Source organism: Bos taurus, chromosome 21 (genome assembly GCF_002263795.3).
Source record: "Bos taurus isolate L1 Dominette 01449 registration number 42190680 breed Hereford chromosome 21, ARS-UCD2.0, whole genome shotgun sequence".
NCBI classification, from domain to species: Eukaryota; Metazoa; Chordata; class Mammalia; order Artiodactyla; family Bovidae; genus Bos; species Bos taurus.
Genome location: NC_037348.1, coordinates 47978984 through 48001620, shown reverse-complemented (window position 1 = coordinate 48001620; position 22637 = coordinate 47978984). Strand labels below are relative to the sequence as shown.

At 39.2% G+C, this 22637-nt stretch overlaps 1 protein-coding gene across 6 annotated transcripts in view; it reads right to left on the bottom strand.

Moving 5' to 3' along the window:
- Positions 1–2714: 2714 nt before the first annotated feature.
- Positions 2715–22637, bottom strand: part of TTC6 (tetratricopeptide repeat domain 6) — a 201541-nt gene continuing 181618 nt past the window's right edge. For 5 of the 6 annotated variants that reach the window (XM_024982078.2, XM_010817188.4, XM_059879346.1 and 2 more), the window contains 5 exons: positions 20578–20788; positions 15961–16113; positions 14953–15123; positions 3455–3680; positions 2715–2947 (listed from right to left, as the gene is read on the bottom strand). In XM_024982078.2, the coding sequence (XP_024837846.1) occupies positions 2811–2947; positions 3455–3680; positions 14953–15123; positions 15961–16113; positions 20578–20788 (898 nt within the window). In that variant the 3' untranslated portion in view covers positions 2715–2810. Of the gene's footprint in view, positions 2948–3454; positions 3681–14952; positions 15124–15960; positions 16114–20577; positions 20789–22637 lie in introns of those variants that run through there. The other variant, XM_024982079.2, reaches the window with a different exon arrangement.

Here is a 22637-nt window from a genome sequence, read left to right as displayed (position 1 = left end):
AAATGGCAACCCACTCCAGTGTTCTTGCCTGGAGAATCCCAGGGACGGTAGGGCCTGGTGGGCTGCCATCTTTGGGGTCACACAGAGTCGGACACGACTGAAGCGACTTAGCAGCAGCAGCAGTGGGTTTTTAGCAGATAGAGGTTTCCTTTCTTTTTCCCCTTTCTTGCTGCCCACATGCTGACCTTTCTACTGTCATACTTATCTGGCCTGTACCATCAAAGGCAAAATGTAAAATGTTGCCCACTGACTGTGTTTCAAGTTTAAAGTTCAAGATAATCTTACTACTCTCATCATACTTACTACTATCATAGACATAAATAAATACACATATATGCCAGTAAAAAAGAACTGTTCTTAAAAACAAAAAAGTGTTCTTTAAGACTGGAAATCCTTTTTGTGTACTAATAAACCTTAGGCAGACAGAGAGCTTTATTGTCACTATGATAAAGATTATTTCCTGGGTGAGTTTATCTTGTTTGATTTCTCTCTAGGTGAAAAGGAGCAGGAGGAGTAGAGACTTTTAAATTAGAACAGAGGCTGACTTTCAGCTCCACCATTCACTAGCTGGCCACATAATCTTATCCTTCCGAGCCTCAGTTTCCTCATGCAATAAACCTGCTACCTTACAAGGCATAGGTAAAAAAGTAAAACAATGACTGTGAGGCATAGAACACTCTACCTAGCCTGGCCCAGTGGCTTAACCGAGGTGTGGACTGAGAGAAGGGCCTCAGGTGGAAAACCGTAGGTTTGTGCAAGAGGTTGGAGGTTAGTACACAGAAACTCTGGGTCCCTGGGGGATATGGACCCAGGACCTGCAGCATTTTGGCACATTAGATATGATTTGCTCCATTATGCCATCATGGTCCTTGGTTTTTATCATTCCTGCCTCAAGTTATAAGGATTTGTGTGTAATCAGAAAAAAAAAAAATTACTAGTTGTCTCAGCCTGGGTTGTCTCAGAAAGCAGAGCCAGAGGCCAATGTTTCTGGGCAATGGCTTTATCAAGAAGTGCAAACCCAGAAAAGCAGGGGGAGAAACAAAAGAAAGCAAGCCAGGGAAGTCAAAAGCACAAGTGCAGGATACGTCTGGAAGCTGGGTACCAGCTTAGTCTCCCAGGTGAGTTGTACAGGAGGCTGTATAGACTGAGTGTCTCAGAACACTTCACCAAGAGATGGAAAGGAGCTGATTTCCTAGTTTTTTTCTCTCATCATCCAAAGTTCACTCGACAGGGACTTGGGTCCCCTGCACATCCACTGGGCATGTAGCCCAGTACTGCCACTGCTAGCAGGCTACCCCTCAGCTTTTAACAGAGATGCCCCAGGGCTGTAGGTGAGAGATGTGTGGCTGGGGCACGAGACGAGGGTCTGCCAGTGGGTGCAGGAGGTTGTTCTGATCTCATCAGCTGCCGGCCTGGGACTAAAGGTTCTGGAGACAAGTGAGAACAAGAGGATGTGAAGAGGCTTATTAAAGGTGGCTGAGTCACCCACTGAAATACCAGGCGTGGCCCAGTCCTCACGTGAACCCACGTACCACGCCAAGGAAACGATCCTAAAAGAGTGTGAAGCAGCCTCACAGTGGCTTCTGACTTAAAATCGACTTTCTACTGTGAAACTCTGGTACCTCAAATGGAAAACAAAGGCAACTGAGTCGATGGGGGTGTTTTTTTGCCATAAAGTCTCATCACAGTGAAAACAAGTCTCTGAGGAGCTGGAGATGTACTGGAAGAATGAGACACAGAAGGAAAATAAACTGAGCGGAGCAAATCCAGAGGAGTGTATAAGTCAGGAAACTGTTACTACCAGTGAGGTAAAGGAAAAGGGTTCTCTGCTTCACTAAAGAAACATTCTATTAAGAATTTTTAGCTGTTTTAAGGAGAAGGCAATGGCAACCCACTCCAGTACTCTTGCCTGGAAAATCCCATGGATGGAGGAGCCTGGTAGGCTGCAGTCCACGGGGTCACGAAGAGTCAGACACGACTAAGCGACTTCAATTTCACTTTCATGCATTGGACAAGGAAATGGCAATCCACTCCCATGTTCTTGCCTGGAGAATCCCAGGGTTGGGGGAGCCTGGTGGGCTGCTGTCTGTGGGGTCGCACAGAGTCGGACACGACTGAAGTTACTTAGCAGCAGCAGCAGCTGTTTTAATGTATTCTTGTCAAATTGTATGATGCACTAATTATAAGTATATACAGATTTTTATATATGTTTATAAAATTTGCATTAAAGAGGCGGATGCTCAAAATCTTCATAGGCGCTGTCCTGGGAGGGAGGCTACATGAAAAAGAGAAACATGTTTATGTGTTGAACAACATACGTACTAGGAAGAATTCAGACCTGTGCAGATATTGTTCAAAGGAGGAGAAAGGAAATGTGCTTGACTTTAATTTCTTTATAGGCATCAGCTCTCTATTTTTTTTAATCTGGATATTGTTGAATACATCTAGGTACTGATGAAAAGGTCCATGATCCTTTTTCTAAAATCATGCACTATTATTTTTAAAGGAATTATTTTACTTTAAAGAAAATATTTTGTATTTCTAGGGCCCTTGAGAAACATTCTCATTTAAATTCTAATCTTGTGAAAAAAATTCATTTTTGAGTTGTTACAAATCTGCAGAAAATGATCTAAAAGTTTTATAATTAATGTATAAAGAAGATGTTAAAATGTATCAAAGGATTATATAAAAGACTAACACAAGGAATACAACAATGAAGATAGTGAAAACTTTTTTTAAAAGCAACAAACAGGCTTCAGTTTCTGGAAGAAGAACTGTGTAAATTGCTATAGAATCCATGGTCTATGTACTCATACCACCGAGGCATGTTCTTGAAGATCAAGTGCTTTGTTATAGTCGGCCATAGCTTCTTCAATCAGACCTATCTTACCACGAACTTCTGCTCTAAGATTATATATTAGAGCATCATTAGGTTTCAAAGACAAAGCTGTAAAAGAAAAAAATTTTTCAAGGTATCTTTTACGTGAGCACTCAAAAAGACTCATTTTTTAAATACAAATTTTATAATAAATTATAATAACACCTTATTATTACTATAAGTTATTATTAGTAAATAATAGTATATAATAGAAAAATAAAATAACACTTTAGTATTACCTATTTGAAAACATTTTTCCTCATATGTACATTATTTAGTTACATTTGAATCTTTCTAAGAAAATTAACTCGGGAAACACAGTACAATGTCTTTTTTGAAAGTCGAGCAATATTTGTGTATGGTTTCCCTAATAATTTTCTACATTTTAGCATACCAATGCTGTAAGTTATTATATAAACAAATCTATATTGATTACATTAAAGATAAGATATATAAAACCATTAATTCTAATGTAAATTTATCTAAGCAAATAGACCTGATGTCTTTCTTCTTTTGTCATCTAAAAACAATTCAAACATTGTAATCTTACTCAAAAAATTACCAAAAAAACTATACCTTTACTTAGGTCTTCTTCAGCCAGTTCATATTGCTTTAAACAACAGTAGAAGTATGCTCTGTTAAAATATACTGCAGCCCACAATGGACAGCTTTCAACTACATATGCAAAATCTTCTTTTGCTTCTTCATATCTCTTTAATACTGTATTTGCAATAGCTCGATTCATGGTAGCACATTCATTTTCTGGATCAAACTTTAAAGCCTTTGAGAAGTAGTCACTAGCCTATAGAAATGCGAAGATAATGACAATCTGAATATATTTTAACTGGCAGCTATACAGCAATTTGAAATACTTTTATTATAAAACTCAGGCCATCTGTATCAGATACAGATGATAAGAAGGTACAGTATTTGCAGAGAATGTAAAAGATGATAATAAAACCAACCAATAGTTGGTCTGCTTTGTGTTATCATCCTGCGTCAGCAGTTTTAGATAGCATCAGAGATAAAATACTCCTCTCTGCTGAAGCAAAATGTTCTCCTACCACCTCCTCCTGCTGTCTATGCCCCCACCCCCACCCCACCCCCGCCACACACACACACAAATCCCATATCCCTGTACAACACTATAAGTTAGGAAAAAAGGCCACAACAGGAAAATAAAACATAAGTTAGAAAACTAACACTTTTCATATAAAAGCAGAGTAAGGGCTAAAGAGAGAAGTGAACTTTGAAAATAAAATTCTAAACCATACCAAAAAGGTTTAAAAACACAGTTATACTATGAAAAGCTATAAGGAAAGAAGAAAGAAGATAAAAATCAGCTTTTCAAGAAGATCCAAGATTCCAGATGCTTCGCAACAAATTCTCAAGCTGGAAAGGACCCTGCAAAGTGTGGTCCATAGACCGGTGTTGGGGTCTGAAGTAAGTTAGAAAAATCTTAAAAACTGCTCTTTCACCAAAAATAGCTTGAGATGCTGATTAGACATGCTGCTACTCAAGGTAGGAATCTCTTCTCTAGTTACAGAATGGATAAAAATTTGACTCCTTTGAATTTGAATTCAAAGGAGTTTGAAACCTCCCTAAATTAGGAAAAGCTATTTTTAACAATACAGCTTGCTGAATCCAATTCCTTTACCACTCAATTTTCCCCCAGCACACCACAGTCTGGCTTCTATCTATCTCCCTCTTTCCACGAGGTCAGTTTTTGGTAAGGCTAAGGGTGTTGTCAAGTCCAGCAGACATTTTCTAGACCTTTCCTTCCACAGCGTTTCTGTGGCACAGATGCCCTTGGTCTCTCCTTCCCCCTTAAAACTCTCTTTGTCCTTGAAACAGGGAGTCTCCCTAGTTTTTCTCCTACCTCTCTGATCATTGTCTATCAGTCTTCTTTATTGGACTATTTTTCTTTCTATTTCCCAGGGATTTGTTCTCAGTTCACTTCCACTGTGGGTGAAGTGGAGCACTGGGAGTGCGGTGCCCAGGAGCCCAGACCTCAGGGCCAGACGTCCAGGCTCCACCACATATTAGCTCCACGCCCTCAGGTGAGTAGCTAAAACACTCTGACTCGATGGAAGCAAAAAATCAAACTCTACTTTCAGTGCTGCTATGACAGCTAAGTGAGCTAACAGGTAAAGTACTGAGAACAATATGTAGAATATAATAAAGACTCAGTTATACTGATACATCTTTATTTTTTGCCAGTATCTGCAAATGGAGAGATCATAGCCCTCAAGCAATACACCATGAATTTTACTGTTTGTGACTTTTGAGAAGCAATTAGATCAAGACTGTGTAATCCATCTCATCCCAGAATGGGAGCTGTTCTGTGCTGTGGCTAAGTGCAATTTAAGGATCCCTTAAAAAGGCAGCAGAATTGACATTCCTCTGTGAAAAGCTCAAAGAATTCACTCCTGAACAGGAGGCTGGACTCGCAGTCATTACAAATGAGGCAAGGGAATGACTCAAAGCAGGGCCAAGACTTCCTTCAAAAAGTAATTTAAGTTTCATTTTAACTAACCAATAAGTCCTCAATAAAAACTACACAATTCAAAATCACAAAAGGATGACTTCAATCAGGTAGAAGCTAACACCCACCTCAGCTAAAATAAATGAACTTAGTAAAACACTATAGTATGGCTAACTGTGAACAATGTAACTTTCTATTACAGCTTTAAATATATACTACTTAGGAAATGAAAGCCTATATATTTAACGAGGTTACTAGAAGAACAGGAGTATTATCACCCATGGAGTAGTTAGAGAACAAAGATGCCTACCACAATGGATGGCCTTGATTTAACAACGGGTCTAATTTCCTCATGCACGTGTGTGTACATGATAAGTCAATCAGTCATGTCCGCCTCTTTGCAACCTCATGGACTACAGCACACCAGGCTTCCCTGTCCATCACCAACTCCCAGAGCTTGCTCAAACTCACGTCCATCGAGTTGGTAATGTCATCCAATCATCTCATCCTCTATCGTGCCCTTCTCCTCCTGCCTTCAATCTTTCCCAGCATCAGGGTCTTTTCCAATGAGTCAGTTCTTCACATCAGGTGGCCAAAGTATTAGAGCTTCAGCATCAGTCCTTCCAATGAATATTCAGGACTGATTTCCTTTAGGATTGACTGAAGTCACTTCAGTCATGTCCAACTCTTTGCGACCCCATGGACTGTAACCTGTCAGGCTCCTGTTCATGGGATTCTCCAGGCAAGAATACTGGAGTGGGCTGCCATTTCCTTCTCCAGAGATTTTCCTGATCCAGGGACTGAACCTACTTCTCTTCTGTCTCCTGCACTGGCAGGAGGGTTCTTTACCACTAGTGCCACCTGGGAGGCTAGAACTTATTTACTAGCTTATAGATGCTTTCTTGGAGAAGGCGATGGTGACCCACTCCAGTACTCTTGCATGGAAAATCCCATGGACAGAGGAGCCTGGTAGGCTGCAGTCCACGGGATCACTGAGTCAGACATGACGGAGCGACTTCACTTTCACTTCTCACTTTCATGCATTGGAGAAGGAAATAGCAACCCACTCCAGTGTTCTTGCCTGGAGAATCCCAGGGACAGGGGAGCCTGGTGGGCTGCTGTCTATGGGGTCGCGCAGAGTAGGACATGACTGAAGCGACTCGGCAGCAGATGCTTTCTGATTCAAATTGTGTTTCTAGAATTTCAATAGACTCTATCCCTAAATCTAAAATTCGTTCAGAACCATACCTGTAAGTTCCCTCATACTTGTAATTAATTAGAAGGCTGACTCAGTTATTATTGAAAAGTCACCTGTAGTTCATGATGCATCCAAATGGGGTTTAAAACCATTAAGCTACTAACTAATCACAAAAGAAGCCAGAACACATACATGTCTTAACCCTCTAGAGATTATTTGGTTTATTGAAGACCCTTCCTCCTGGCCCTAAGTCTTCCATCCATAGTCAGAAATAAAACGGGGAGGAGGGTGTACAGCAAATAGAAGAATTTTCTCCACAAAAAAAAAAACACAGAGCATACAGAAATAGCTGAATAAACCACTCTCCAAGTCTGCTGTCTCTGAAGAGAGCATGCACTATAAAGCCCAGGTATCCAGTCTATCAAGACAGAGGACAGACTATATTTTAGATCACATATTTGCCCAGCTGATGTGCCCCTAGTTTGAAGAAAAAAGAGCCATACTTTTTAAGTATGATCAAAATTCAAACTACACTTTAGATCTAACCAAACAGTCTTATACATGATATCCATAGAGTTATTAGGGACAAATAAGCTTAAAATGTGAGAGTTTCCTTCTCACGTGGACCACAAGCAGTTATGGAAACAGAAAATTGCCCTGGGCATTGTGTGTGTCTTAACTAACTCTCTAGCACACAGAAACATTGCCAAAACCCAGCTGGAGAGTAGTCTGAGCTTGACAAAGTTTAAGGTAACTTACCCTGACCGTCAGCCTTGGAAGACATTAGACTCCCAGCTATCTGAGGTCTGAGCTATGATGATCTCATTCACGCTTTACACAATAATATCTTTGATAATTCTCTGTCCCAGAATCTAACTTCACCTCTGAAGTCAGCCAGCCTCATCATAGGGGTCAGCAAGCCAACTGATCTAACTCGGGAAAGAATGAAGGCAATTGCAGTAGAAATAGAATGGAAATGGCATGTGTGAGAAAAAACTAAGAAGCAAAACTGACAGAATTAGATGACTGATTAGAGGAAGCTGAGGAAGAAAAATCATGATTGATGCAATATTTTTACTCAGGTGACTCTAAGGAATGACATCTTGAGTTTGAGACAGGGTTTCTAGGAAGAAGAGCTGGAAGGGGTGTAGAAGATACAGAGATTAATTCCGTTTTGAGTCTAACGCACTTATAAAGCATCCTGTTTTAGCAACTGATAAGTATGGGTTAGGAGCTCAGAAGAAAGGTAGAGGCTGACATGCAGCATAAGCCATGGGTATGGATGTGCTTTCTGAGTAAGGAAATATAGGGGAAGAGACAGGAGTGTGATTCCAGGCATTAAAGAGCTTTCCTGGAAGGAGGAGATAAGAGACTAACTCAGAGAAATGGTTGTGGAGTGACACAAAGCCATACTGAATTTGTATAGAAAGAATTATATACAAAGCAGTATAGTCAAGATCTCACTTTAAATTTAACCACAAACTTCAAATGAGAACTTAAAGTTGTCTGGTAGTCCTGCTATACTTCCCTGGCATGTTCACACTACCACTCTCTAGAACAATTATTTCACATGTTCTCTTTCCTCTTCAAAACTCCTAGCCACACGTCCCCCTTTTTGCCTATCCATCCTCACTCTTAACTGGTAAATGATACTCATATCTAATGGAAAAACTATAATCAATAAACAGAAATGCCTACTATCAAAATCTACCTATCAGACTTCCCTAGTGGTGCAGTGGATAAGAATCTACCTGCCAAGACAGTGGGCACGGGTTCCATCACTGGTCTGAGAAGACTCCACATGCCGAGGAGAACCTAAAATTGTGTGCCACAACCACTGAGCCTGCGCTCTAGGGCCAGTGAGCCACAACTATGGAGCCCATGTGCCACAACTCCTGAAGCCCCCACGCCTAGAGCCCACGCTCCGAAACAAGAGAAGCCACCGCAGCGAGAAGCCTGCAAACCACAATGAGGATCTGCCCCCATTCACCGCAACTAGCTGAGCACCGAAGAATTGGTACCTTTGAACTGTGGTGTTGGAGAAGACTCTTGAGAGTCCCTTGGACTGCAAGGAGATCCAACCAGTCCATCCTAAAGGAAATCAGTCCTGAACAGTCATTGGAAGGACTGATGCTGAAGCTGAAACTCCAATACTTTGGCCACCTGATGTGAAGAAATGACTCATTTGAAAAGACTCTGATGCTGGGAAAGATTGAAGGCAGGAGGAGAAGGGGACGACAGAGGATGAGACGGTTGGATGGCATCACCGACTCGATGGTCATGGGTTTGGGTGGACTCCGGGAGTTGGTGATAGACAGGGAGGCCTGGCGTGCTGCAGTCCACGGGTTCACAAAGAGTCGGACATGACTGAGCGACTGAACTGAACACCGAAACCAGAGAAAGCCTGCACAAAGCAACAAAAATCTAGTGCAATCAAATTAAAAAGCAATTAAAAAAAAAAACTATCCATCTACAGCAGCGGTACTCTCTTTTGTACTCTGTGCGTTCCTTCACGACATAATGGATAGTGTGACCTGCTCTCTTCAAAGCCCACCCCGGAACTTCCAAACTTTAGACCCATCAAATTCTGAAAGATTTTGATCCTAATTATCCCTATCACTCTCTCCTGCACCAACAATTTCTCCTTTTCCACCATATTCTTTCATTAACATAGGAGCATGAATCAATATCCCTCATATTTAAAAAAATTAAAAATAGCAACACCTTACTCCACTCCACCCATCACCCCATTTCACTACTTCTCTTCACAGGAGAATTTCTTCAACTAGTTGAACTGTCTAATTCTTCACCTCACATTTTCTCCAAAACCCTTTCCACTTAAGGCTCTGGTGCCATTGCTATTCCAATGATGTTCTTCCCAAAGTCATCAAGGATTCTCTCCATCGTCTTTCCTGGACTTCTCAGCAGCATTTGACACAGGACACATTTCTTAAAGCACTTTATTCTTGAGGTGATATGTGTTCTCCTGTTTTTCTTCCCATCATCCTGGCTGGATATTCCCTTCTTCAGTCTACTCTCTGGCATCTCCTCTCTGCCTCACTTCTAAACACTGATGTTGCCCCAGAGCTTGCTCCTTAAACCCCTTCTCTCCACCTACATTATCCACCCAGGTAAACTTCTATAGTCCCACACACATGTTAATACTGATATAGCACTGCTTACATGAGGTGGTATTAGATGTTTATCACACTACTAATATTATATTATTTTCTATTTCTTCCTCCAATAAAATGTAAACTACATCATAAAAGAAGTCTTCCTTGTCTCGTTTAGCTCTGTATCCTCAGGGTCTTCATTAACTCCTAGCAGATGGCAGGTACATTATAAACATAAGGAGATTAAAAGAATGAAGAGCTAAGTGGAATCAGGAAGTACTTGCTCAACTTTTCCAGCAAAATGCAAAGGACTGTAGCCTCTCAGTAGATAAAGGTGTCCCAAAGATCACTTTTAAGGGGTATGGTCACAATATCGAGTGGTAGAGGAGAATACAGAGGTTATAGATCTCAGAAAATGCAAGCAATAAAAACAACTTTTTAAGATGAGTATGTTATCTTAGAAGCAAGGACTGTGAGAAGTTCTGAGAAACACAGAGCTTGTGATAAAAGTCTTCCCAAACCAGGCTACGCTAAATAGAACAGACTGTAAAGTCCTTTGCAATAGCGTCAGAGGTAGCTCAACTCAGAAAGTTACCATGGACCATCACCCGGTTTCCCACAGGAATCTCTGCTTTTAGTCCAGGAGAAAAAAATTATCTCACACAAATGTAACTAACAGAAAAGTAATTTGCCTGCCTTCACTGCAAAAACCAAAGATAAAAAATTAACAGATTTTCAGAAATAAAATAAAAGTGACCAGAAAAAAAGTATTGCTACACTGTAGATAAAAATTATAACATTATAAAATGAACTAGAAAAAACTGGTAAGAAATTGCATTTAATTTTTTTAATTAAATAAATAAATAATCTATCTTTAAAAAGAGGTGGCCAGGAAGATATGTCATGGAAATGGCATAGAAAAGAATTTTAAAGAAACCTGAATTGTAAGGTCCACAAGGGAATAACAAATAGAAAACACAGTAAAGATTTAGAAAGTGTTAGTCGATCAGTTGTGTCCGACTCTTTGCGACTCCATAGACTGTAACCCACCAGGCTCCTCTGTCCATGGAATTCTCCAGGCAAGAATACTGGAGTGGGTTGCCATGCCCTCCTCCAGGGGATCTTCCCAACCCAGGGATAGAACCTAAGTCTCCCAGGTTGCAGGCAGATTCTTTACTGTCTGAGCCATCAGGAAAGCCCAAAGATTTAGGAGAGAGATGCAAAAGAAAATGAAACAGAAATTAAGAGATTAAAAATTGCTTGAAAAAAAATAACTAGCATATAGAAGTCAAAAGCATCCCATTTATAATAATTGGTATTCACTGCCATTGAAGAAAATCAAAATAGTGAAACAGAAAAATTCTTACACTGAATTCAACAAATTTTCTGGAATCTAAATATTGAAAATGCATACTCTGTACTTACAACTTGACCCCAAAAGGTCAATTCTAACAAATACTTGAGTAAAACTTTTCATTTATAAAAACAAAAAAAACTTTGGTGATTCTGACAAAAAAAAGTCATCGACAACAAAAATCAGGTTTGCATCAGACTTTAGGTACCAACATATATAACACCAAAAAATAGTGAAAGACACAAGACATTCAAGGAAAGAAAAAGTGAGTCAAGGATACTAAATCCAGACATGCTGTCTTAAGACATAAAGGCTGCAGGCTAACAGCTGTGAACATGAAACAATTCAAGGAATATGAACCCTTTCTCAAGACTCTATTTGTTGTGGCTGTTGTTCAATCACTAAGTCATGTCCAACTGTTTGTGACCCCATGGACTGCAGCCTACCAGGCTCCTCTCTCCATGCGATTTTCCAGGCAAGAATACAGCGGTGGGTTGCCATTTCCTTCTCCAGGGGATCTTTCTGACACAGAGATTGAATCCGGGTCTCCTGCATTGGCAGGTGGATTGTTTACCATTACTGACTGAGGGAAGTCCCCAGGACTCTACTAGAAGACCAATTTTAGGGCACCAAAAGATGATTGGTTAGAAGGAAAACTTTGGCAAAAAGCCTGGTGAGGAGAATTAAATATATTCAACTGAAGAACTAAGACTAAAACAAAAAGTAAGGATGAAAAAATAGTATGCAAATATTAAATCTTCTGGCAGCATAGGAAAAATGAAGGACAACAAAATGGGAAAATACAGAGAGAATGGAAAGCAAGTTAATGTGACAAGTTTGACAAGTTGACAGAACAAGCTCAAGCATATTTAAGTATATAAATATGAACCTTTTTTAAAAGAGAAAACTATGAACTAAAAGTGACTAATGTGTGAAAGGGAGAAGTAAGAGGGAAAGATATTAAAGGGTCATTTTATTGTTCTTCATAGCAAAGAACTTCCCTGGTGGCTCAGACCATACAAAATCTGCCTGCAATGTCGGAAACCTGGGTTTGATCCCTGGGATGGGAAGATCCACAGGAGGAGAGCATGGCAACTCACTCCAGTATTCTTGCCTGGAGAACCCCCATGGGCAGAGGAGCCTGGTGGGCTATAGTCCATGGGGTCACAAAGAGTCAGACACAACTGAGCGACTCAGCACAGCACACAGTGCAGCACAGTAAAGAAACTAAAGAAATAAGGAAGTAAGGGTACAAAGGCATTTTTATAAAGGTAATCACTAAAGCAAAACTGCAAGGAGATCAAACCAGTCAATCCTCAAGGAAAATCAATACTGAATATGCATTGGAAGGACTGATGCTGAAGCTGAAGCTTTAAAACTTTGGTCACCTGATGTGGAGAGACTATTCACTGGAAAAGACTCTGACGCTGGGAAAGGATGGAGACAAAAGGAGAAGGGGTGGCCGAAGATGAGATGTTTAAATAGCATCACCACTCAATGGACATGAATTTGAGCAAATTCCAGGAGATAGTGAAGGATGGAGGAGCCTGGTGGGCTGCAGTTCCTGAGGTTGCAAAGAGTTGGACATGACTCAGTGACTGAACAACAAAGCAAAACTGTAAACCTTCCTAAATGTTAGGAAAAATTCTAAATTTTTAAATAAAACAAACCACAGAATAAAAATTTAAATACATGTAAACAGAAAATAGGACATAAAATAACAGAACTAAGACCAAATATACTGACTATGTGAAAATATAAATGGGATATTTATTAAAAGACAAATATTTTCAAATTTTGTCATCTAAAACAAAATCCAACTCTACACTGTAGGAAAGAGACAAAACTAAAACAAAGAATTTTAAACACTGAAAATAAAAGGAAGGACAAAAATACCAAGCAGAAGCAAATCTAATGAAATCAGAGGTCTGGATCTTCATATCAGATAAAGGAGAATTTATTCCAAAGAGAAACAAAAAAAAGCATTTGTAACACTGAAGATTACAATTCACAATGTATATATAATATGTATTAATATCTATACATGAAATACTATATTTCATAAGGTGGGAATTAAACAGATATAACTGGAGAAGGAAACGGCAACCCACTCCAGTATTCTTGACTGAGAAATTCCATGGACAAAGGAGCCTGGAGGGCTTTAGTGCATGGGGTCACAAAGAGTTGGACACAACTCAACCACTGCTGCTGCTGCTGCTAAGTCACTTCAGTCGTGTCCGACTCTGTGCGACCCCATAGACAGCAGCCCACCAGGCTCCCCTGTCCCTAGGATTCTCCAGGCAAGAACACTGGAGTGGGTTGCCATTCCCTTCTCCAATGCATGAAAGTGAAAAGTGAAAGTGAAGTTGCTCAGTCCTGTCCAACTCTTAGCGACTCCATGGACTGCAGCCCACCAGGCTCCTCCGTCCATGGGATTTTCCAGGCAAGAGTACTGGAGTAGGTTGCCACTCAACCACTAAACAAGAACAAAAGAGATATAAAGAAACCTACATAGGATCACACTAATTATAGGATACTTGAATAAACCTTTCTCTGTAGAAGATAAACCAAATGAACAAAATAGTATGAATAAAGATTAATTTAAATATAATTAATAAGGTATATCTTATACATTTCAACACTATATGCCCATGATAGAAACTCTTTTTGGGAAGGCCCCTGGAATATTAAAGAAAAAAAAGTCATCATGTATTAGACCACATTAAAACCCAATAAATTTCAATATTCACAAAGATAAAAATCCTCCCTCCTGAACATTTTAAGTGCTCCATCAATTTATCCTTTAATCAAAGGGGAAATTTGGCTAAAGTTTCAAGTGCAACATTTTGGAAAAACAAAAATAAAAACATTAAAGACCAAAATTCAGAGGATACTGCTGAAAACATTACTTGGGGGAAAGGCATAACCCTTAACAACTTACCACAATATAAGTGAAAGAGTGAATAAATAGATTAAGCTCTGACTCAAAAAATTAGACAAAGAATATAATAAAATTGAAGATAAAGAGCAAAAGAGTAAACAAAGATTTAAAAAACACAACAAATGTTTGATTCATGTAATGCATTACAACTCGAATATAATACATTCAAAATATAAAATATCATCTACTAACCCAACACTTTCATTTCAGACATTATGAACTGATGCTGAAAAAAAAGACTCTTGCCATAAAAACCAGAAGTAACATACATATCTCCTCACCCCCAGTCAAGTGCTCATGTGACTGAAACTTAAGGTAGAAATTACTATGAGCTAGACAATTACATCCAGAGAAGGCAATGGCACCCCACTGCAGTACTCTTGCCTGGCAAATCCCATGGACAGAGAAGCCTGGTAGGCTGCAGTCCATGGGGTCACTATGAGTCGGACAGGACTGAGGGACTTCGCTTTCACTTTTCACTTTCATGCATTGGAGAAGGACATGGCAACCCACTCCACTGTTCTTGCCTGGAGAATCCCAGGGACGGGGGAGCCTGGTGAGCTGCCATCTATGGGGTCGCACAGAGTCGGACACCACTGAAGCGACTTAGCAGCAGCAGCAGCAGCAATTACATCATGAAAGACAGTCTGGAAGAAAGTCTGAGATTTTGCTAAATGGGGGCGAAAAGCAGAGAATTCCAGGTGGGAAGCTGGCAACCATGGACAGCAAGGAGACTGCAGGCACCTGGAGAAGTCCAAAACAATGTTTACTGGACAAGTGTTGAGCGGCTGATAATAATGAGAAGAATAAATCCACAGAGGTGTAAACATTTAATACATAATTATAAGCATTCTTATGAAAGAGAAAATCTCCTAAAGAGCTAATGAATGCCTGAGACATAAGGACTGCATTTTGAAACTATATGTAATGAAGAAAGCACTTAGTGTCAAAAAGAAAACGAGAAGGAAAACTCACATTACCTGGGAAAATTGCCTGTGATGAAAGTAGATATTTCCTGCATTAAAGTAAGCCAGCGAGTAAGTGGGGTTTAAAGAAATTGCTTCTTGATAGTCTCTCATTGCATTCTGTTGTTGACCCATAAACTCATGAATCACACCACGATTTGTTAAGAATTCTGCTGTAGCATTGATCTGCAATATAATATAAGAGTAGTTAGTGTCTGGGAATAGTATTTATCTCCGATTTCATGTCTGCAAAAATGGACATTATGAAATCTCTTTGTGGGAAGCTAGTGATTTTATAGGGCAGGTGAAACCCCACTAGAGCAAACATTTTGAGAAAGGACTCGGCATGAAGTTGGTTCAATGCCAACATTTTGTTGATTTGGTTGCAATAAAACAAATAATCTTAGTGCTTTACTCAGTTCCTTTGCAAAGAATGGGGCTTAAGAAGAGATGCATGAGGAAAAGCTTGTCTGTTTAGCTCTGTTAAGCTGGAGGAGAAATTTAAAAGTTAACATGTTTATTTGTCCTATGCAGTATAGCAATTACCTTTCAGGTCTTTCCTTTTTCTGATCTCAAATATTACAATATCTACCCAAATATACAAAAAAAAAAAAGAATCCAAAATCGAGAAGACAAAAAGCAGATTTTCTGTCTCTGAATTTATTTGCCATTTCACTATAAAAAAAGCTGGGGATTTACATTATTCTTTCTTTAGTTCCTTCAAAGCCAGAACATTATTTTTTTAATTATAAAATAATATTGATGTATCATGAAGCTATAAATTTGCATGTACTAAGAGGAATCAACATTTATTAGAAATGTATTTTCAAAATTTTAAATACATTTAAGTTAGAAAACTGGCAAGCTATAATAACTCTCTATTCTGTGAAACTCCTGGGGGAAAAAAATACAAATATTATTTTTTCTACAAGTCACTTTTAAAAGGCAACAGAGGGCTTCTTACTTCATCTTATTCACCGATGACATTAATTTACACTAATGATAATATAAATGGATTTTTACCTTTATGGCAGCATTTATATCCTGAAATGCAGCAAAATTATCACCCATCTGAAGACAGACCACAGCTCTTCCTTCATAGGCTAGGTAGCTCTTTGGATCAACTTCCATAGCAATGGTAAAGTGGTTCCAAGCTTTCTGGAATTTTCCTTGGGCCTAAAATAATTTTCCATTTACACCAAGTAGGAAATTGTCCATATCATGACAAATGTTTATGATTCTAACTTAAATAAAGTCTTTTAGTAAGGGTATATTTATATTGTGCTAAATCTAAGATATTTTAAACAAGGAAGTAGGCTGTACTGTGAATACATTCAAATGACTGATTCCCCTGAGTATTTATGCTGAAATTTTTATTAGTTGAAATAAATCTGATTATCAGTCATCTCTTAGACAGGTCTTCAACAACATAAAATCTTGACCCCCATGGAAACACCAATGCTTCTGACAATCACTACAAAATTTACATTGAGTTCTGAAAGCTCAGTTGGTAAAGAATCCACCTGCAATGCAGGGGACCCCAGTTCAATTCCCAGGTTGGAAAGATCTGCTGGAGAAGGGATATGCTACCCACTCCAGGATTCTTGGGCTTCCCTTGTGGCTCAGCTGGTAAAGAATCCACCTGCAAAGCGGGAGAATTGGGTTTGATCCCTGGGTTGGGAAGATCCCCTGGAGAAGGGAATGGCTACCCACTCCAGTATTCTGGCCTAGAGAATTCCATGGACTGTATAGTCCACGGGGTAGCAAAGAGATGGACATGACTGAGCACCTTTCACTTTCACTGCACACACAGGCAGGAATCGTTTATTTGCTTGGCATCGAAACTCTAGTTATACATATTATACATAACAAAATAAATATGTGCTCAATAATTAAACAAATAAACTAATGGTATAAAGTGAAAGTGTATAAACTATACAGTCCATGGAATTCTTCAGGCCAGAATACTGGAGTGGGTAGCCTTTCCCTTCTCCAGGGGATCTTCCCAACCCAGTGTTGAACCCAAGTCTCCAGCATTGCAGGTGGATTCTTTACCAGCTGAACCACAAGGGAAGCCCATCATGGTATAAAACCTAGCTGTTAAATTGCACCAGTGTCTGGCATTTTAGGATCACTATACACATCCCATGAAAAATGCATACAAATCAACCAAGCAGGTATTTATACCAACCTTAGTACCAACTGGAAAAAAAGAGAGAAGGTCAGGAGAGGGACACTGTTAGCAGAAAGATGTCAGAGTATTTCCTAGAGAAGACCAGTTGGCAACTAAATAAATCATCACAGAAAGGCAGTGAGTTGATAAATTCAGCACAGTCCAGGGCCTGTCTTTTATTCCTGTGGGCTCAAAAACCCAACTTGCCAGTCTCAGAAGCTGACTCTCACGTAAACCAATTGACTCTTGAATAAAACTAATACAAAATAGAACTTAGAGTTAACTAGACACTGTCTTTGGGAGAAGGCAATGGCAACCCACTCCAGTTCTCTTGCCTGGAAAATCCCATGGACAGAGGGGCCTGGTGGGCTGCTCGGACACGACTGAGCGACTTCACTTTCACTTTTCACTTTCATGCATTGGAGAAGGAAATGGCAACCCACTCCAGTGTTCTTGCCTGGAGAATCCCAGGGATGGGGGAGCCTGGTGGGCTGCCATTTATGGGGTCACACAGAATCAAACACGACTAAAGTGACTTAGCGGCAGCAGCAGCAGACACTGTCTTTAACCAGTAAACTTCTCCCTCACAGTAAATTATGTGAAAATCAACATCACCATCACATGTTCATTTGATAAACAAGGAATTGAACTTGTCTGGTCCTGACAACATCTGTTTTGCTCTCTTCCACGTCTCTAGTGCTAGGCACGTAGAAGGGGAATCTGTTTCGTATTTATCTAAAAAATGGTCACTCTTGGCCCTAAATAGGATTTGATGGGGTTTTCTAGCTTTCATTTTTCAGTCCTTCCTTTCCTGATTCAATTCCTCCTCATACTGACGAGTTTTTCAATTCTCCTTCAGCTTGATATATACCCAGTGAGATCTTCATAAAATACAGATCTGATGTCAGTGCTCTGGTGAGTTATATTCACATTTTTAACTGACCTAGACCAGTTACAATGACCTTCACCTCCAGTCATTACTCAGTTCTGCAGTCTTATCCCACATCACTCTCCCCTTGTCCATAACATTCTGTCTCCTTTAAGCCCTCTGTCTCTTTCTCACCAAATGAGCTGGTCCCTCTCTGTGGAACACCGTGTTCTAAGCCCCAACTCTTACTCCTAATTACTAGTTTTTCATACCTCGATTTAAATGTTAATTTCTCAAAAAGTCTTTCCTCATCCCCTCAAATAAAGCTGTTTCCTTCATATAAACTGTCCTAAAACCCATCCTTTTTTTCTTTTTTGTACTTATCCTGAGTATAATTAAGTAATTATTCATGTGCCAGCTTGATGCTTATCCCTTCAATAGGTAGTAAACTCTACGAGAAGAACCCAGTGTCTTTTCACCACTGTAGCCCTAGGCCTAGGTCAGTCCCTGTCCTGTACTAGGTGCCCAGCAAATGCAATGAACGATGACATTAACACATGTCTTTTGATTGCAGTCAGTTCTAGCTGTTTTGGGAGTCACCCTGTCTCTAAATTGACTTTGCAAGTTTCTACTGTGATCAAATAATGGCTAATTTCATGCTTAACTCTCAGAAGGCAATCTTATTTCCCTTATTAATCAGTTCTTGGGCATACCTCACTATAACCAAGCCACAGCCACCTCCTAGTCTTAGATCAGCCAAATTCATTTATTTTTTAAATGAAAAAAAAAAAAAAAACCTCAACTTTAAAAGACACTGTAGATGTCCATCAGCAGATGAATGGATAAGAAAGCTGTGGTACATATACACAATGGAGTATTACTCAGCCATTAAAAAGAATACATTTCAATCAATTCTAATGAGGTGGATGAAACTGGAGCCTATTATACAGAGTGAAGTAAGCCAGAAAGAAAAACACCAATACAGTATACTAACACATATATATGGAATTTAGAAAGATGGTAACAGTAATCCTGTATGTGAGACAGCAAAAGAGACACAGATGTATAGAACAGTCTTTTGGACTCTGTGGGAGAGGACGAGGGTGGGATGATATGGGAGAATGGCATTGAAACATGTATAATATCATATAAGAAACGAATCGCCAGTCCAGGTTCGATGCATGATACACGATGCTCGGGGCTGGGGCACTGGGATGACCCAGAGGGATGGTACGGGGAGGGAGGTGGTAGGGGAGTTCAGGATGGGGAACTCGTGTACACCTGTGGCGGATTCATGTTGATGTATGGCAAAACCAATACAATATTGTAAAGTAATTAGCCTCCAATTAAAATAAATAAATTTATATTTAAAAAAAAGACATTGTTAATAAGAATTTCTGAAAATTACCATAATTTAAACATACTTTTGCCCATTGTTTAATTTAATTTAATTTTATTTTTTTTACATTTTATTTTATTTTTAAACTTTACAATATTGTATTAGTTTTGCCAATTCAAAATGAATCTGTGTTACCTGTGTTCCCCATCTTGAACCCTCCTCCCTCATCCCTCCCCATACCCTCCCTCTGGGTCGTCCCAGTGCACCAGCCCCAAGCATCCAGTATCGTGCATCGAACCTGGACTGGCGACTCGTTTCATACATGGTATTATACATGTTTCAATGCCATTCTCCCAAATCTCCCCACCCTCTCCCTCTCCCACAGAGTCCATAAAACTGATCTATACATCAGTGTCTCTTTTGCTGTCTTGTACCCAGGGTTATTGTTACCATCTTTCTAAATTCCATATATATGCGTTAGTATACTGTATTGGTGTTTTTCTTTCTGGCTTAAGACACAAAAAGATTACTCCTTTCCTTTTCATGGAAAATATAACACATCTAGCACTTTCTTCCAAGAATATCGCTCCATATTTTGTCGTCCACATAGCTCAGTGAGCGTATGGGTCAGGTCAGTGTCCCAGAAATCACTCAGAGACACGCTTGATAACACAAAGAACAACACTCTTCCAGCTAGCTGGAAGGACACATGCCTGTTCTCTTGGCTTCCAGTGTGTTCTAATTCACTGCCATTTGGAAGATGACCTGAATTCAGAAGTCCTTATATAGTGGTTGTCTGGTCCATCACATAGGTCATGTCATTACATTGTCTATTCCCTTTAGCTTTTCACTAATTTAATAGGATAAAACCTATGGAGCCCAGGTGTAACTAGAGAAATAAATTTTAACCAGATTTTCATATGTGAAACTCACTGGGAAAGTCTCAAAAGTTGTCTATAAGAGTGGTATGTATAACGGGATGAGGTAGAAAGGGGCACAGGCAATAAGGCAACTCAAGTTCACAAGATCTTCATCTCACTATCACACCAGGTTCCTGGGTTCGCTCCCCAGGCAGGCTCCCTGTAACTCATCAAACCCCTGCTTCCCACTGACACTGTGAAGACTACTAAGAAGATAAAGGTAAAATGTTCACGGTGAAAGCAGCATTGTGTAAACCCATCACCACTGAAAGGTCAAATATAACCTCTTTCTTGTCCAGAAGGTGCATTAGTGGTCCAAAATGTGGTCATATGATATTACCTGCAAATTATAGCCTAAACAAATTCTGGCTTTTGTATAGACTGGATTAAAATGCAGTGCTTTCAGAAAGTCCTTCTGTGCTTGCTTGGTGGCCTCATCATGTCCATATTCCATGTAAGAATTTCCCCGTCCAATGTAAGCATCCAGAAAACGTGGATCAATTTTCACAGCCCAGGTGAAGAAGTTGACGGCTTCTTCAAACTCTTTATTCCTGAAAAGAAATGAAAATATTAATTGTTTCTGGTGAATTATCTAAGTCCTTTCCGGTATATAACCTTTACATAAAGGAATGCATTAACTCTTAAAAAAAAACTTTAATTTTTATTAACATATGAACTATCATAAGAACTATTGCCATGGAGAAGGAAATGGCAACCCACTCCAGTATTCTTGCCTGGAGAATCCCATGGACAGAGGAGCCTGGCAGGGGGTCTCAAGAGTCCATGGGGGTCTCAAGAGTCAGACATGACTTAGCAACTAAACCACCACCACCAAGAACTATTGCCATACGACCTGAGGCAGTCTGATGGGGTTCTTTGAAGATATTGGTAGAAGGAAAGAGGGGAAGTAAGAGCCTTCTTTTTAGCAGAATACATTGAGATGATATTCTAGAGTTCTTTCTTCAGAATTATAAAAATCTAAATGGCATTCTTGAACACAGTTATCAGTGGACAGTACAGAAAAACATACTATTATTAATAAAACACACCATTTAAATCATTAAAATAAGTTCATTGTTATATATTTAATATGTCCTTTATAATGAAAGGAGCTCAATTTTTTGTCACACGGGAATTCTTACTTCAGAACTTCTGTAAAGGCAACCCATTTCATTTTGGACACCGAAAGAGGAGGGGAGAAAAAGAAGTGAAATGCATTTTATTATTAACTTGTGAATATATATGACTAAATGATAACTCTGTCTCTCTATCTTCCTTGATTAGTCTCCTGTGGTTAGGTGAGGGTTGTTGAAGTAATCAAACATTTATCCAAGGGTATATAAAGTCACTTTGCCATTTCACATGCAAATCTAATAAGTATTTTTAATTTCAATTAATATAGAGAGTTTAGAATTTTTTAATAGAATGAAGGAGCTAACACTGAGTAACTACTTACTTACCAGGCACTGCGCTGAGTGTTTTACATATACTATTTCACTTTTATTTTATATTTAATATTCACTTATATTTTTATACAAAAAATATAAAATAATTTTTTATTATTCTTCCAACACTTCTGTAAGTTTGTTATAATTTTTTTATATTTTATAGATTAAAAGAATATCATGACTCAGAAAAGTTTGCACATATTAAGTAACATAGTAGATAGCATGCTAAGATTGCACAGAGCAAATATGTGGGGTTCAAACCCAGGTGAGTCAGACTCCAAAATCCACGCTTTGCCACAAGTCATCCCTACCCACATTCTTCACCTTTAACTTACTTGTAGCTGGCGCACAAGAGCCGGTGTGGTGACCTCTCAACAGTGGAGTCAGAAGAAAGGCTTGGAGTTCAAAACTAAGCCTGAACATACAAATTAATACTAATTTTTCAAAACTGCTAGAAGGATCATATGACAGCATGTGAAAAACCCTTAGCACAGAGACCCTCACCCAATAAAGATTATTTTCCTCCTTCCATTCTTTTCGTTACTTCTCCAAAAGGTTTCAAACTTTAACAAGATGCATCACTTGCTTTTCTAACTTTTCCTTTATAAAAATACACGGAACCCAGGGTAACTGTTCTAGAAACTATCATCTCTCAGATATCACTCAGCATTCTCTTAAAATACAGTTTCCCAAACCTCAGCCCTTCCTTCATGACAGTGGCCCTGTGTCCCAACCACACCTATCATTTATTGAGTATTTCTCTTTAAATCACTTTTTTACTTAAGTAAATCTATTTTTTAAAATAATTTAAATACCACAAGTACAAAATCAATATCTCATGTCATAAACAGAAGGCAACCATAAAGATAAATAAATATTGGAGTTGGATAGTACGGTTTGCAGAAAACTAAATCTAAGAGCTGTACCATCTATCATGAAGTGTGGGGAAGAT